The sequence below is a fragment of the Hermetia illucens genome, chromosome 1 (genome assembly GCF_905115235.1).
Source record: "Hermetia illucens chromosome 1, iHerIll2.2.curated.20191125, whole genome shotgun sequence".
Classification (NCBI taxonomy): domain Eukaryota; kingdom Metazoa; phylum Arthropoda; class Insecta; order Diptera; family Stratiomyidae; genus Hermetia; species Hermetia illucens.
Window position 1 is genome coordinate 31,259,316 of NC_051849.1, and position 17,879 is coordinate 31,277,194.

Consider the following 17,879-nt stretch of genomic DNA (forward strand, 5'->3'; position numbering starts at 1 on the left):
CCGAGAAACAAAGTGGGCGATTCGAACAAAAAGTGATTGCTAGAGCTTGCGGTTTGTGGCGTTTTTTTTTAAGTTGTCACTCTCGTCCAGAAGTCGGTGTTAATTGAAACCCGAAACCGTCAATTGGTTGAGGGGAGACTTGCGGCTCCACGCACGTGTTCGAGCCGTTTTTTCTTGTTTTCCGTTCTAGCTTGCGTTCTGGTTTTTATTCGTTAGGCCGTCGCGAATTCCTTCGTTTATTGTCTATTTTGAAATCCGGTGCGGATCCACGCATCGGTATAGACACGTTGATTTTGTATTAATGACACGTGAAGGATCAAAGCGCTCAAAGGACCTCCCCACATTCCCGAGCCTGGCTAGCACAGAGGAGTGCAAGAACGTGTCGACCGAGCACTTTGATGGAGCTTCAATGTTTGCGGGTGGACCTCCACGGTCAATTTCGCCCACTTTTTAGGTTACTGGGGTAGCTCTTCCCTCTAGGTCGTTTTCGGTCATCGTCTGATCCTCCTAATTCGCCAAAACCATTACAACGTGCTCTTCAGTTGGTTGTGAAGATCATTTGTTGATGCTTCATCTCCACGGCATCTGTTAGCTACAGTTATTGCGCAATTATTAACTTTATTTAAGCAGATGTCGATATGGAGGGTATTTCGAAGCCAAGACATCATGTAGTGGCAGTTTCCTGATTTTTTTTTTCACATTTTTCTGTTGTACTAAAAATTATGTTTTACGCAAAACCTTGAAAAGATAATAATAAGAGGAACATATCCAACCAAATCCTCTACGATTTTTCCCAAACGGCGCGCATCGATGCTGTGATGACCAGATGCGCGAATAAGTTTCTAGAAAACACCCCAGTCTTCTAGTTGTCGAGTGGCAGCGGATTAAGATCGACGAGGATTATTTCCTTCATAAGAACCAATTTCCGCAGCTCCTTATTCTGACCGTCTGTTCCACAAAGAAGGTAGATTAGTCCTCTACACCCGGCGGCACTCTCACTCTAAATACGTCCCTCCGCCCAAGAAAAACGGGTGACGCGATTAATAATCCCCTTACCTTTCCATTCTCAATCCCTATCCCATCCGTCTGCGTTCCCCTCCTCAACCGTTTGTCCAAATAAACTAGCTACAGAGATTGGGTTTTTTTTGCAATGGTTCCTCCAAGTGCAGCCCATCAATTTCGATCAACATATTAAACTTTATTAATTTAAATTCTACTTTGTGACCTTAGAATAAGTATCTGCTAAGGTATCTTAGGTTGAGTATATTTTAAATTGAGATGTCTATTATTTATTAATAGAAAGGTTGTTTGAGCGTGCACATTTCACTTTTCATTTTATGCTTTCGCACCTATTCATGTTTTTGGTTAAGATTTCGTTTTACCTCAATCGCTTCAAGAAATATATGCATTTTAATATATGTACATACATTAATGTATACTAACAGATACACTTTCATATCTTTCTTTAATTAAAAAAGTACGAAAATAGAGACATTTCGACGCAATGTCAGCGATTTACCCGAAATATACCAACAAACTCGTTTCAGGTTGGATGAGCACCGTACTTGGTCCTAAACCACATTACGTTGGAAATGGGGCTCGTGTGACTTTAATATGCACATATTCAGATACGTACCAGCATACAATGACACCACTTACGCCTATTTAGCCAGTTTTTTCCATTCAGAGCTGGAAAAGTATTCATAAAACATGTCATGGAGAAGCAGTTTGCATGGAAGAAAGTATTTCTTTCTTGGCGTCTATTTAGGCCGCGCTACTAACTCGTATATTAAATTTCACTCTTTGGAAATGTGTAATGGAATCACTTGTTTGTGTTCTTATTCTATTATCGCTTTACTTATCCCGGCTTAAGGACAGCTCGAATGAACATTTCGGAAGAATGGATAGGAGTGATTAATCCTTCAAGGAAGCCATTAAAAAGAATGAGTATTAGGGTTTTGATATATGATTAAGTATGGTGTGTTTTTGAGTGCAATTAAGACTATGGGAAGCACGCCTACTTGAAGGTTGTTTAGTTCTCTGTGAAGGTTTCTGGGCATTACTAGGGGCTACCTGTCAACGGGTAGAGATAGAAGTTTTGGTAGGATTTCCCTTAATCAATGGAAAGGAATTTTAACTGAATATTTAGAACCCATTCCCCTTCCCTAACCAAAACTTTGTTCAATTCCTGAATGGCCAGGAAGAAGAATTTTCAACAAGTCGGGAAACCGGAAGCTCGACGCTTCAGATATGAAAGGTTTTGTTTGCTTCTTCTGTAAGTATATTTGAGTGCATAACTATCCCATTTGTACTGCTGTACTGACCAGAGAAATCTTCCAACATCTGCTACAGGCAAAAATGCTGGCATCCATACAAGGACTGCCTGAAGAGGTACAAGTCGGCCATCAGGACCGCCAAGAGGCCAAGAGGTCTTGGTTGGACTATTGACAGAACATCGAAAGCACAAGTGAATCCGCGAGACTCAGTAAGATTCTGTCCAAGGAACATAAGAGCCCATCCTTTCTTAAAAAGTCGGAAGCTCCTGAACGGAATCTTCTAGCGAAACCTCGGAGCTGCTGGTTCAAACGCACTTTCCCTCCAGCGAGGAGGACGGTGAGTCAGAACCTTGCTTGGAGGGTTTGCGGCAACCCCAGCTGTGCGAGACTATCAAATCGGTAATTACCGAGGATAGGATCGGCTGGGCTATAAACAGCTTCTCCACATACAAGCCTCCAGGCCCAGATGGCATAATGCCAGTTATGGCTTGTTGAGATTTACCGGAGAGCTATATCTTTTTATGATACGTACCGCAATTCTGGAGGCGCGCACGAGTGGTTTTCATACCGAAACCGGGTAGGCGCGGTCATGAGTCCGCGAAGGACTTTCGACCAATCAGCCTGACCTCTTTCGTGCTGAAGACCCTAGAACGCGTCCTGGACATTCACTTAAGAACCATTATGGAGAAAACGCCTTTCTCTGAGTCCCAGCATGCCTACCTCAAAGAAAAATCCACAGAAATCGCCCTCCACGGGGTAATTGGCACGGTTGAGCGGTCGCTGCAGTACAAGCAGTATGCCCTTGCTGCCTTCTTGAATATAGAGGGAGCTTTTAACAACGTCAGTACCAACGCCATCAAAGAAGTCTTGACCGGTATTGGATTGGAGGGGTATCTCACGCATTAGATTATATCCATGCTGAGTACCAGGATAATCCAGTCGAATCTGGGGGGCAACCACTTGACCCAGGGTGGTGCCATCTCTCCGGTGCTCTGGTTAATAGTAATGGACAAAATTTTACGTACATTGGACAGCAGCGGGGTGAAGGTGGTGGCGTATGCCGACGACTTGGTGATATTAGTATCTGGGATGTTTCTGTCCATTATGAGCGACATCATGGAAGGAGCGTTGCGAAAGGTGTGCCTGTGGGCCGTAAGATGCGGACTCAGCATAAACCCAACCAAAACGCAACTGATGCTATTCACCACCAAGACAAGGATACTTGAGTTCCATCTACCACGGCTGAATGAACAAAGATTGGTTCTTTCCTCTAATGTATAATATCTGGGTGTAATCCTGGATCCTATGCTAAATTGGGGGTTGAACATAGAACTGAGGGTTAAGAAGGCCTGTATAACCTTCTATGCCTGCAAGAGAACCGTTGCAAAGAAATGGGGTCTCCAGCCGAGGATGGTTCTCTGGATGTACACCGCTGTAGTGCGTCCGATCCTAACGTACGGCTCGTGCCACCATGGCTTTGAGAACGAAAATAAAATAGAGTGAAGTTTAATAGAATTGAAAGAACCGCGTGTGCGGGTGCTACTGGGGCTCTGCAGTCCTGCCTGGCAGATGTTGTCAATGTACTCTTGCATCTCCTCCCCCTAGACCTCCACATTAAATATGTTGCAGCGTGCAGTGCCGTCAGACTACGTGAGTCCGAATGCTGGGCAGCGAAGTCCTACGGCCACAGTAACATCCTAGATGAAATACCTCGGGAAATCTGGGCATCCCCCACGGACTATGTCACACGCAAGGTGAACTTCACGAGAAACTTTGCTGTGGACCTTCCAACCAGGGCAAAGTGGAAGATCGGCGCGTGTTGCAAAACTATGACACAGTATTTTTTACGGACGGATCACAAATGGCCTATGGAGTCGGCGTGGGGGTTTTCTCGAATACACACGGTGTATCCAAGTCGTATTGTCTCCCAGGTTTCGCCAGTGTGTTCCAGGCGGAAGTACTGGCGATATTGGAAGTCTGTTGATGGCTGGAGCAAGATTCGAGCTCCGAGCGTAACATAGCCATTCTGACAGACAGCCAGGCGGCCATTAAGGCCTTGTACTCAACAACGACATCTTCCCGGCTAGTGGGGCAGTCCAGAGACACGGTTAACCGTCTGGGCGGTACGCTCAAAGTCACTCTCCTCTGGGTTCCCGGGCATAGGAACATAAAGGGGAATGAGCAGGCTGACGAATTGGCAAGGCAAGGCTCGGCGAATACTGTCGGTGTTCCGCTGGCGGCTGTCGCGGGCCGAGTCTACTCGCACTACCTAGCAGCTGAGGGCTTGAGATGGCGAAGGCTTACAAGCTGTGGCAAGTCAAGGAGAATTTGGCCCACTTATAACATAGCCCGATCACGAGAGCTCTTGTGTCAGACGCGTGCAAATGCATTCAAGATTACGGCGGTCTGCACGGGGCACTGGCCCATAGGGGACCATGCCGCTAGGCTCGGCTTACCCTACAACTCGCATTGCCAAAGCTGCGGAGAAGGAAGGGAAACCCTCATGCACTTTCTCTGCGATTGCCCAGCTCTGGCTAGAGTCAGGCTGCGGACACTGGGCAAACCATTCTTTGGGGACCTCAGAGAGATTTCTAGCTGCAGGGCTAGACTCTGTTTCCCTGCTCCCATAACAAGAGTCACCGAGGAGCCTGCGGCAGCTTTTGAAGTTTTCCAGCTTCCATCGGCAAAAAAAAACAAGACAGACAGACAGCCATTGAACCGATTTTAATAAGGTTTTGGTTTGCACAGGAAACCTTAAAAACTTCTGTTTTAAGATTTGACCAAGGAATTCTAAACACGAACTCAGCTCAGCTATTGAGTCAAAATAAATAAATAAATACACCAACGACCACTATTCTTTGTTAGTTCATTCTCCATTCAATTATTAGTCATCAACAGTCGAATTCACAATTACCCTAATCTACCCGCCATGTTTACAAAAGAGCACCCCATCTAATATTGCTTCATGAATGTAATGCTCATAATGCAGAGTGGATTTCCCGGACGATAACCGGCCCCTTCGAACCCCCCTCCTAGATGGACTGCATGTATGTTTATAATGAAAGTTGGTAGACGAGACAACCGCCCCATTACCGACATGAAAAGATAAAACTATTGGAAAACGATAATGATGGGTTTGCTCTGTTGGCATGTTCATAAAACATGCAACCTTTTGGAAGCAATATAATGACCTTACTCCACTTCAAGAGAGGCTCGTAGGACAGCAGCCTTTAACCATTCTCTGACCTCATTATTTTGGTATTCACTTTCAGAACTGTGTTCGCTACATGCGTTTGGGTTGCACAATGCAGCCAAATGCATCTTTTCAATTCTCATGTCAAGAACATATGAAAGTTATAAAGGTCGAACGCACATTCGCTTAGAATGCTCGGGAAGTCACTACAACCACTCTAAAACGAACTAGACAAAGCGACTCCGGGCTCTTTTCGTCGAGCATGAGATTTTAATATTCAACATTTACATTCATTCAAGCTCAAACTCTTCCGTTTTGGGTCTTCATTCATCAAAATGACGGAGTAATTTTTGCTTTGAAGGTTGCAACAAAACACCGACGATAGCTACAACACTAGCAACAAATGGGAATGCGAGGAGTGAATAGAAATGGGAAAAATGCAAAGAACCCACTCAAGTCGACCCTTTTCAGAAAGTGTAATGAGGAGATATCTAGCCCAGCGCATCCTATGTTTAGTGCGGGTTTCGTTCACATGCTTCAAAGCTAGAATAAAACATGTCATCATTCGTGCTCACGGGGAAGGTGAAGGGACTGAAATGACACTAAAGTCCATCATCTTCCAGAGAACAGAACAATGAAAGTCTTGTCTTATATCACTGCACAGTCGAAGCTTCATATTTATGACATGGTGTGTGGTGTTGATTCTTTTCCGAAGTACACGATGTACATAGACTGAGTTGTCGCTTTGTTGTTACTGCTATTAGGTGGCCTTGTTAAGTGTGATTTCTAGGTAAGCACTTCCTGAGTGCGACCTCTCTTCGCTTTTAATGATGTCAATTGGTGAAATTTCAGGCATCCTATTCTAAAGTAGCGCATTCAACTGCCAGTCTGAAAAAGACTTGGTACTTTTTTGGAACAGCATTTAACAGAAGGCTTTGTTTTATCCAACGTGCTCTCTGGACTATAAAAACACAAAGCTAAAGTTGCATCGTAGTTCTATTTTACGGTTCTGGTCTCGAAAAAGCGACAGAATAAAACAAAAACAGTCCCTGCTCCCGTTTACGAAGCCTAAGTGGCAGCTAACACGGCTACAAGCAGGATACTCATCACTGAACAATTTGGTCCCTAGTTGGAAAAAAGGGCATAGTTGAAAGCAATCACAAACACGAAACACTAAAATATTCACTCCAACCCATCCCATACGAAAAGTAATAAACTACGTCTGGTATTATACCACCGAGGAGTTTATAGACGACTTTTTGAAAGGATGAAGGATGAAAATTGTGCTGAAAGGGACTCACTCCTAAGAGCTATCGTCCAACCAGTTCGCTACCTAATATCAGTAGTATAGTAGTTTTGGCACAGAAACTCACTGATGACAGACAGGTTTGTATCGGATGTCGAATACTACTCAACTGAGAGTGTGTACCTGAGTCAAATTAGGGGCAGGCTCGAGGCCAAAAACTCGCCATGGTGGAAGTCCCCGGGCAATATGAGAGGAAACTCCTCAGCATCGGGAAATTCAAAATTAGATGGGTAGTATGCAGGGTACGAATGCAGATAGTCCCCACCAAGTGCTATAGGTGGCTGGACTATGGACACGTGTCAGCAACTTGCAAAAGACCGGACAAGAGGATAGCGTGCCAGAGATGCGGTCAGGTAGATCACTACGCAAAGATCTTCATTGAAAGCGAAAGTTGCACTCTCTGCTGGGATCGTGGCACGTTTGGTTAGAGCGGCGCACACACTGAGGGCTCGGGACGGTGTCCAATCTTTAGGGTGGAACTGGAAAGGATTCGGGTGCGAATGACATGATCCGCGCTTTACAAATTAACATGCACCGGAGTGCAACCGCTCAACTTTTGCTAGAGCAGTTCGCTGCGGATGTAAAGGCTGACCAAGTGCTAATCAGCGAACAATACCCAAATAGGGACCCGGATTCATGGCAACTCGACTTATCGGGTACCGCTGCGATCTGAGTTCGAGACGACGTTCAACTTCGTGTTCTTGCTTGAAGTCGAAGGAATGGCTTTGCCTGGATTCGGTGTTTAGGGATAACTTTTTTTAGCGTTTAACTGACGCCGAATGAGACGATGGTGGACTTTCGGCGCCGACTTGATGCTCTGGAGGACGCCGTTTCGGGCACGAACGGGTGAATCCTGGTAAGTGGTGATTTTAATGCTAGGGCCCTTGAATGCGGCATGCCTCAGCCAGACTCCAGAGGGAAACGGATTTTGGAAATAGCGGCGAGAACCGGGCTCATAGTTTTAAACACCGGATCCACGTCAACGTTTCGGCGCCCAGGCTGCGATGGAAACATCGCTGATATCACTTTTGCGTCGGAATCTCTGGCATCATCGATGGACAGGTGGCAAGTCCTGGAAGACTTCTCAGCAAGTGATTACCGGCGCATCCACCAGTATCAGTGATGAACCTAATAACGACGACGTGTGAGACTTCAATGTCCTGGAGGGGCCGCAGCCGTGACAAACCTGTCATAAGCTCCGCCGTTCGGCATAACGTTTAGACGCCAACGAGTAAGCATGTACCATAAAAGCAGAGTATAATATAATAATAATAATCGTTGGCGCAACAATCCATGTTGGATCAGGGCCTTGAAGTGTGTTAGAGCACTTCATTCAAGACCGTAACGGTACACTAGGAGGCAATGTGGCCAGTATTGCGCTCGCCCGAGATTATTACCCTGATTTGACTCAGGTACTCATTCACAGCTGAGTCGACTGGTATCCGACGTCAAATCCCGATACAAATGCCACTGTCATCAGTGAGATTTGAACCGCGACCTTCCGTACGACAGCCTTGAAGAGCCTAGAAAGAGAATCCCGACCCTGCGTCCCATATCGATCGGCGAGTTGACTATAGAGTCAAAACCAGCTGTTAAATACCTTGGTTTAATGCTCGACCCGAAGATCAGCTTCTTCGAGTAAATCAAAGCAGCAGCTGGAGTCTTGGCCTTGAGTGGGCTAATGTCGAATGTTGGGGACCCTGTATCTACTAGTAAACGTCTTCTTATGGGAGCAACGCTGTCTGCCCTGCTCTATGGCGCGGAGGCTGATTCCCTTGACAAGTGCAGAGACGTGGAGCTTTGCAAGTGGCGTCTGCTTATCGCACTGTCTCAGAACCGACCGTAATGGTGATCGCGGGAGTGATCGCAGTTGCCCTCCTTACCAAGGAGCGTAAAGCTATCTACCGCCGTAAGGGCGAAAACGTAAGAGAGGTGATTGCCCGTGAAGAACGTCAACGCACCCTTACCGAGTGGCAACTCTCTTGGCAAAATGAGCCAAGAGACAGATTGACTACGCAACTCATCGACAACTTAGACCCATGGCTGAACCGAACGCACGATGAGATTGATTATTTCCTTACCCAACTTCTAAGCGGGCATGGAGGTTTTCAGTTTTACCTGCACAGGATTGGAAAGGCGCGATCTCCTGATTGTGTGTTCTGTAATGGAGTGGACGACGCTGAACAAACCTTTTTCTCTTGTGAAAGGTGGGATGGCTTTCCTCAGTAGCTTTATGTAGACACAGGAGAGCCCTCTCCAGTCAAGATTGTCAGAGAGATGCTGAAGACTGCTGGCATTATGCTCGGGCTCTTCTCTCTTCCCTCTCGACCGGCAGAGGGACCGGATGGCAAGGGTCAGGGCAAGGACAAAGCCGAGAGATCAGGAGGGCTAGCCCGAAATAATGTGTCAAACGGTTCCAGGTTAGTTCTCTGATTGCCCTGAGGTTTTTAGTTGGTAGTCCGATTGCGTACTGTTGCGAAAGTCCGACATTCTGTTCCTCAACCTAGTCACGTACCCTACTCCTAAAAAAAAATTGGGGTAACAATCACTTTAAGGCCCAGATCCATTGTTGCACTAACGATTGTTATTATTATTGAAAACTTTGAACGGACATATCAGAAGGAACGAAATAATGCCAAATGCACATACGCGAATGCGAGTTTGGATCAGGATATACAATATTGCATGCAATAACCAAGGTAATATCCAATGTTTGCTGACAAATTAACACTGGTGAGTGCGTAGCCGCGTGTCTTTTAGATATAGAAAAGGCGTTTGATACCGTCTGATTGGATGGGCTCAGGCTCCTGAAGAACGAGTTTCCGACGATTCTATTTCGAAAAACCTGAGCGTAAAAACTTGAGAAGAAACTGAAGATATGGGATAGTTCTGAAAGAATTCCTCATAAAAAGTCCTTTAGATAGTTGCTTTTTCAACTTCAAGTTAGCAAACATCTTAAAGTCATGCTGGAAAGCGTCTCTTCAAATCTACTTCTATGCTCACACTCTGGCTAGATCAGTCCTGTAACTGATGATTTGATATGTACAATTCTGTCAGATTGACTCGGAATCGCATAGTGTCATCCGCTTCACATTATAAGGGCACTTGGATTTCGCAAGGATTCTACCCAAATGGCTGGTATTCCACAAAAGCTCTGATGACAGGCTTCTTTCGGTTCGGTTTGATGATAACGCAAGGTTTTTCAAAAATTCTCGCCTGTCTAAATTGTCATTTTACTTCCAGAGATTGTACAATATACACGAATTCACGCCGGCCCGATCAATCATTCCCAAAAAAAGGACCGACCATCAGTTGCTTCGTCAAACACACGTGTAGTTCGAGCACAGTTGATCAAAGACATCTGTCTCACATTTTGTTTCATAGTAGAAAGCACTCTGGTTTATCGCTGTCTGCGTATTATTTTCCCGTCTTGTGCTTCGAGGTCAACATCAAAACAATTGTGTTTTTTTTTGGAAAAAATTAAATCGAAGAATCATATTTGAAAGATTGAGGAATTTCACGCTTGTTTTTATTAAATTCCGTTTACCGTCTGTCTGTCTATCTGTCCGTCACACACATTTTTCTCGGAGATGGTTATAGCGATTGACACCAAATTTGGTACGAAGATGGGAACTGTGAACGCTCAAGCATACAGTGAGTTACACCCTGTTACGTCGAGTTTAGGGGGGGGGGGGGCTCCCCATACATGCAAAAGGGGGGTGTACATTTTTTTTTCATCGAATATAGTCATGTGGGATATCAAATTAAAGGTCTTGATTAGTACTTTTCAAAGCCGTAGCTTAGTTTTGACATTTGTTGGAAAGGTGGGGAGTGTGGGGGGTTGAAACTGATAATTTCTTTATGGGGGCCATTCTCAGAAACTACTCAACCGAAAAATCTGAAAAAAATCAGGAGGCTGCCACTATATGGTGCTGGGCTCCGAAATGCCTTCCATACCGACATATTTTCAAATAAAGTTAATAATAGTATATTACTATAATTTTTAGTAATTCGCTGCAAAACCCCCCTTAAGTTCATCCTAGCACCACGAAATTTTGCAATGATGTAGAGCATGATCTTACCAAGTTTGGTGGAAATCGCAGTATTACTAACAAAGTTATAATACATCAAAGTTGTTGCTTCTTTGAAAATTGAAGACTATGAATGTTAATATCACCCGAAAGTGGATACTCTCACATAATATATGGAGATATACGTAGGAACTAAGAAATACACAAAACCTTTCGTACCTGAAGCATCCAGCTTCCGGTTTCCTAACTTGTTTTCAGATCATATCGACCATGATTAATCCATGATTTTTCTTTATCTTATTGAACAGTTCGATAGATGTGAACCATTTGTCACATGTGATATTTCAAGGAGTGTCATGAAACGATTCCCTCAATTTACACACGTAATACGTTGGTACACTTTCGTCACGACCATCTGGTACTTGCCCGATGTACGGAATAGCATTTACCATGTAAAACGTTTTGGTATTATTTCGATTTTATTTGCACGCGCGCAGAAAAACGGCCGCGGAACCCTAAGAGCTGTTCGTCTATGGTCAAAAAATCACTTGTCTGGTAATTATTTTGGGAGTTTAACACAAAAATGCCCCAAATTTCGCGAATTTTTGCCAGAACATCAGACAAGTAACTGTCAATTCAGCGTTGGTATTTTTAAGGTTTTGTGTAAAACAAAACCTTATTAAAATCTGTCTATCTACTGTCTATCTTTCTGCCTGTCTGCCACACCCATTTTTCTCGGAGACGGTTATAGCAATTCACACCAAATTTGGTGAAAAAATGGGAACTGTGAACGCTCACGCATACAGTGAGTTACATAATTCTTCATCAAATTTAAGGGGGAGTCCCCATACATGCAAAAGAGGGTATACATTTTTTTAATCAAATATAGTCATGTGGGGTATGAAATGAAAGGGGGTCTTCTTTTTGACATTTGTTGGAAAGGTGGAGAGTAAGGGGGGTCGAAAGTGATCATTTCTTTAATGGACCCATTCTCAGAAACTACCCAACCGAAAAATTCAAAAAAAATCAAGAAGCTGCTACTATATGGTGCCAAGTCTCCGAAATACCCTCCATACTGATACCTCTCTTTACTGTTTTGTGTATAAAAAAACCTTATTAAAATCGATTTACTGTATGTGTCTGTCACACGCACTTTTCTTCAAAACGGCTAAACCGATCCGAACGAAATTCGGTGGATAGAACGAAATCCCACGCATACAACGAGTGACATAAATTTAGGTGTAATTTAAAGGCGGCTCCCCATAGATGGAAAAGGGGATTTTTAAAAAAAAAATTCGCCGCATATAGTCGTGTAGAGTACTTTTCGAAACTGGCAAAATCAGGAGAGTGCACTTACATGAAATCTAGGCCTCAAAATATGTCCCATTCCGATAACTGTTCGAATAAATTTACTAATAGAATATTACCAACTTTTAGAAATTTAATGAAAAACCCTAGGGGTACTAAATTTTGCAACGACATAGAGGACTGTCTCGTGCATACACATACCACATCTTATGAAAATCTGACTATTAGTGTCAAAGTTACAGTAGTTCCAACTTATCAATTTTGTGTAAACACAAAACACATAAGAAACAAACAAATAAGAAACTGCCACTGTATGATACCGAGGCTCCGAAATACCCTCCATACCGATACCTGTCCAAATAAAGTTAATAACTGTACATTAATAATAATAATAGTAATAATCGTTGGCACAACAATCCATATTGGATCAGGGCCTTGAAGTGTGTTAGAGCACTTCATTCAAGACCATAACGGTACACTACAGAACACTGTAGGAGGCAATGTGGTCAGCATTACGCTCGCCCGAGATTATCCTGATTTGTCTCAGCTTCACAGCTGAGTCGACTGGTATCCGTCGTCAAATCACGATACAAATCCCACTGCCGCCAGCGAGATTTGAACCGCGACCTTCCGTACGACAGCCTTGTGCTCTCACCACTCAGCTATCCGGACACTAACAGTACATTACTATATACATTACTATAATAATTGTCTGCAAAACCCCCTTAAGTGCACCCCAGAAGAACGAAATTTTGCAACAATGTAGGCTGCAGAGTAGAGCATGATGCGATTTTCACCGCACTATTATTAACAAAGTTATAATAGGTCATAGCTGTCGCTTCTGTGCAAATTCAAGTCTTTGAATGCCAATATCACTTGGAAGTGGATATTTTCACACAATATATGTATATATTGCCTGCTACATACTAATGGGGCAAATGCATACTCAAATCTCTTTATAAAAGAAATACAGAAAACCTTTCATACCTGAAGCGTCTAGCTTCCAGTTTCCCGACTTGTTTTTTAATTTTTCTGTATTTTTTTTTTCCGGTAATAGTTTGGCATACCAAGCAAAAAATATTCCAAAATGTACACTATACAACTACCCATAAGCGATAAAGTCCAAAACACAATAGAAACCATGACGGCAACTCTGTCCCTGCATCTGAAAAACTAGCCGGAAGAAAAGTTGTTGTTACGCGACAACTAGGAAGCAAGTTGCATCCTTACGCGTCATTGAACTGAACAAATCGATAAAAAGGATCCGCAGGCATGCCTGATTTCGTAATCCGATTTGCTCCCGTTGAGTGGCAAAGTTTCCGCCGTACAACCGTAGACTTTGTGTATTCTCGCGTTCCACCTTCTCACCTCGACCCTAGAAGCTAAGATTGATTGTGCGACTCACCTGAGAGGTCAGCGACATTCAAGCAGCTCGAGCGGCTCTTGGACTTGGCCAAGCTGCTTGCGTTCGAGCCCACGGACGAGGCCGCGCTCGAAGGTGCGCCCCAGTCGCCGTCCATGGCCTTAGAGGCGGATCGTTTGAACTGTTCCAGGAAGGTATCGATTTGAAGCTCCATCGAATTCGGCGAGTTTTCCATGTTCTCGTTCTTCCGCCCGGCGACCTCTGCCCGATCTGCAGCGAGAAAACGAACAAGTTTTCCGACTCAAATCACAACTAGCCACCCACGCCCGCACTTCCTCGCTCATTAGCGACAATTAAGATTAAGTAAACAAGAGCACGGTGCACGGAACTAGAGGAAACACTTCACTCAGCCCAGCAGCACTTTCCACTGTCCACTTCCCTCGGTTCGATTTTTCACACTCTGATTCTCCACTTCATCGGGCGATTTTCACATAAAGCTGAATTAACACATTTTCAAAGAGCCATTCATGGTATTTGCGCGACCGACGCTCACCTTAAATTATCATAATTTCCATAATTTTTCGCTTGGAAAAACCGCAGGCAGTCGCCAGTGAATACTTTTCCGCCCGATTCAGACTCCAAAGTGGAAGTCGAGGAAAACCTTTGTGCGCTGCACAGCCAGCTCTGCTCGCAATACTGTCAAAAAGTTGCTCAATTTCATTGAATGCAGAGGCAAAAGAGACAGCTGGCGGTGCTTAGAAGAGTATGGATTGCGGAGGGGTAATTGTTTTGATGCGCACAATCAGATGTTTGTTGCTAGCACGTGGCTTTGTTTGGAGCCGGTCAGCTGATCTGCAAAGCTGCACATGTTGCTGATAAGGTTTGGTCGCAAGTGATTGCATGGCGACGCAGATGTCGGATTTATGGACGTCGCTACCGCTTAGGAAAAAGGTAAGGTTTACCTGTGCGAGCTGGTTTGGACAAGTACGATTGAAGGTTTAGTGATTTAATTTGTGGTTTGCACAAGCGAGAACCGCAGACTAAGTAACTGAATAGTTATCATATAATGGAGACTTACCTGCGTGTTATGATTCCCGCTTCCGCCATGATTACGCAATGTCACCTCTTCCTAACTTTTTTATCCAGTAAAAAAACCGTCAACTAAAAAAATGCATATTCCGCTAATTTTTGGACTCGATGTAAATATACCGCCGATTTCTAGGGAAACCGTCAGAGGGTCCTTCCCCAAAGCGCCATTGAAGAATACAAAAAAAGATAGCTCCCTTATTTTCAATGAGTCCATTGAGGACGATGCGGAAATATTTTCTCTTATCAGAGAGAAAGGGTTCAACGCCTCAACGAGCACCCCACCATCCTTAAAGACCCATTGCCTCATTTTCAGAGGTCTGCACAGGAAAACGGATGCTAAGGATGCTAAGGATGCTCCTGTTTTAAGGGCAAGCGAATCTGACAGGGGAAGAACCAAAGCAACGTTCTGGAAACCGCTCTTCCACACTATGAAATCTGCTAAAAGGCCTGCAAACTAAGGACGAATAGCAGATAGCGAACTCTGAATACATACCTTGAGCACCTTCAGTTCAATAAAGACATGGACAACAGACGATAGAAGAAGAGAAGATGCTTATGTGCGTCAACAACAAACGAGCTGCAGGCATCCAGTCAGAAGACAATGGCCGTCGAAGGCAGTACTGTGCTGAAATCAATAGGGGCCTTCGTGAGCGAAGCGGCAGACAGACTAGCAGTTTCTACCCCAGGAACCACTAAGGTCTGACTGAAACTGACTGGAGAGAGACGAAAAAACATTTCTAAATGTCGGTCGATTGTTAAGGGATGTAATAATGAACACAGCAGCAGTCGAAACCTATTGTCTCCAAACTTATTGGCCCTCATGATAAGGTCAAGCAAGAAAGGCAGGATTTTCAAGGGCTTAGACGCCAAGCAAACTCTGTAGATAGCAAGGGCCTATGTAGCCTACTGCGAAGCCCTTAAGCAATATAGCCAGGAGCCACTTAAGACGGTAAGCTGTGTACCAGGACTATGGACCCATGCCGCTTTGATTCCTCTCAGTTGGTGCGTGAGGACCAGACCAGCATTTTAACGAACTCTTCAGTACACGCTTCGCTAAGATTAGTGACACTTGAGGATTTTTGATCGGATGTTGTTCCCGAAGGTCCGCATGGACAAAGACAAGTTCGTCCAATTTCTGTGTCTTCTAAACTCTAGAACTCCAAAGGAGGTGATCAAGGAGTAGGAACCTCTGACAAGCAATTAGCCTTTCCTCCTCCCCAAAACGGGGGAGTAACTGTGGGCACTGGAAAAGGTGGACTATAGAGTCCAGTTCGGAAGGTCAAAATGTTCCGTTCCGCAAAATCTGACATAGGAGATGCAAGTCCTCGGGGTTTAACGTGACTACCTGCCGTGTAGGCATAATCCCACGGTCCTCTTCGGACACGGATTGATTTTGGGACCACAATCAGAGCCCCGCCATGACTAGTACAGCGGTACTGGTTTATACTGAGTGCAGGCTAAGCATTCATACCAGTGGATGCGAGGCCTATCTAACACTTCTGCCGCAACTAAGTGGTACGGCACCCGAGTTGTACAATGCAATTTCACGCTTGAGCTCCGAGGAGCTCTGCCCGCAATATAGGCATAACTACAACTACCATGAAACTCCCACTAGGGGGCCAACCGCAAATAACCGGGCCGATAACACTCTCCTGGAGTATATGCTCTCAGAGGGCCATCCCGGTTCCCATGTTACCAGATAACCTCCGGTGAGGCTTCGTGGCAGAGCCACTTCAGATGAGTCCCTTGCCGACTCGGGTCTGATCGCCCTCTTCGAGTACGTGGGGACGGAACTCCCCAACGGGTTAACTTGAATCAGCCCGCAGCGGAGAACCACAACGGAACCTTTCACCAGCTAACTACCGCTCTGCGTACAATACAACACAAAGGACATCACAAGACAACACTAACACCAAACACGCAAGGCTGGTGGCTGACCATCGCAGCCACTAGGCCCATCGCGCGAAGACACGCTAACAATGCCACTCGCTGACAAGCGTAGAGCAGCTGCCTACCCTGCACCGTCAGTGCCAAATCACACAACATAGGGGATCCGTGCGTACAACATGCAAGAAAGAGTCCCACATAAATGGATCTAGCAGCTCTCCTGCTTAGACCCCATTCACACCTCATAACACGCCTCAACATATACACCAATTTAATTAAGCGTGGCTTGAGCTCGCGCACGTGCGGACACAAGTACATGTGTTCCGCGATTGTGACTCCCAAGTATGTCACTTTCTTCCGGTATTTCAATAGAACTCCACTAAGTTTTACACACGGCGTACGACGTAGGGAGCCTGTCAGCATCATCGCGACGGTTTTTTTCCGTTGAGACACCGACTTTTAAAGACCACGAGTTAACGATGTGCATGTACTCAGTACCCCGCTATTCGACTTCACGCCGAGTGTTCCCCTCAACAAGAATGAGGAGATCATCCGCGTAGGCAACACACTCAGCAACGGTTGAAAGCTCACCCAACAGTTCGTCCATCATCAGACTCCATATAAATGGACCCGCAATGGATCCCTGTGGACAGCCGCGCTGCACGTTCAGCCACACACGTTCATTGACACCTTGGACGAATGCTTTGCTACCATGGAAATAGCTCTTCCACAGAGCTAATTCCCGGCAGTCACACTCACAAAGCTTTAACAACACAGACGACCAACTTAGGTAATCAAATGCGCCTTTGAAATCTACAAAGATTCCAAAGACGTACTTGCTAGGACAAAGGACAACAAAGTTCTTCATATGCATCAGGGCGTCGTTGGTGGACCTACCAGTATGGAAGCCATGCTGCCTGTCAGACGTCAGATGGGATGTTTTCACCCCCAGTCGCTGGACCATAATCCTCTCCAGGACCTCACCAAGGGTCGGGAGAAGAGATATCGCCCTGTACGACCGAGGACTACTCTCATCCTTCTCTGGCGACTTCAGGAGCACAACCACCCTGGCAGTCTTCCAGAATGCAGGGAAATAACCCTCCCGAAAGCAACAATCAAACAAACACTCGCCAGATGGCTTTGCACATCTCGCCTGTCATCCCATCCCAGCCAGGTGACTTCCGAGACCTGAGCCTCGCCATGCTCTCCTCGATCTCACAACTCCTCAGGGAAGGAATAACTTCCCCTCCCTGAGCGCGACCGTCCGTAGACACTGAAGGCTCGTATCTCGGAAATAGTTCACCTAGCAGATACTGTCACGCCAAGTCAGGATAGGTTCACCGCTCACCTTGATGCCAGCTATGTCGTGACTTCGCTTTCGGGTCATTTTTCCCATGACGTCGATATCATCAGCATATGCCAGTAG

The 17,879-nt window shown here is 45.2% G+C and overlaps 1 protein-coding gene across 3 annotated transcripts in view; it reads right to left on the reverse strand.

Moving 5' to 3' along the window:
- Positions 1-14,144, reverse strand: part of LOC119647714 (guanine nucleotide exchange factor DBS) — a 302,166-nt gene extending 288,022 nt beyond the window's left edge. For 2 of the 3 annotated variants that reach the window (XM_038048844.1, XM_038048825.1), the window contains exon 1: positions 13,520-14,143. In XM_038048844.1, the coding sequence (XP_037904772.1) occupies positions 13,520-13,712 (193 nt within the window). In that variant the 5' untranslated portion in view covers positions 13,713-14,143. Of the gene's footprint in view, positions 1-13,519 lie in introns of all 3 variants that reach the window. The other variant, XM_038048815.1, reaches the window with a different exon arrangement.
- Positions 14,145-17,879: the final 3,735 nt, after the last annotated feature.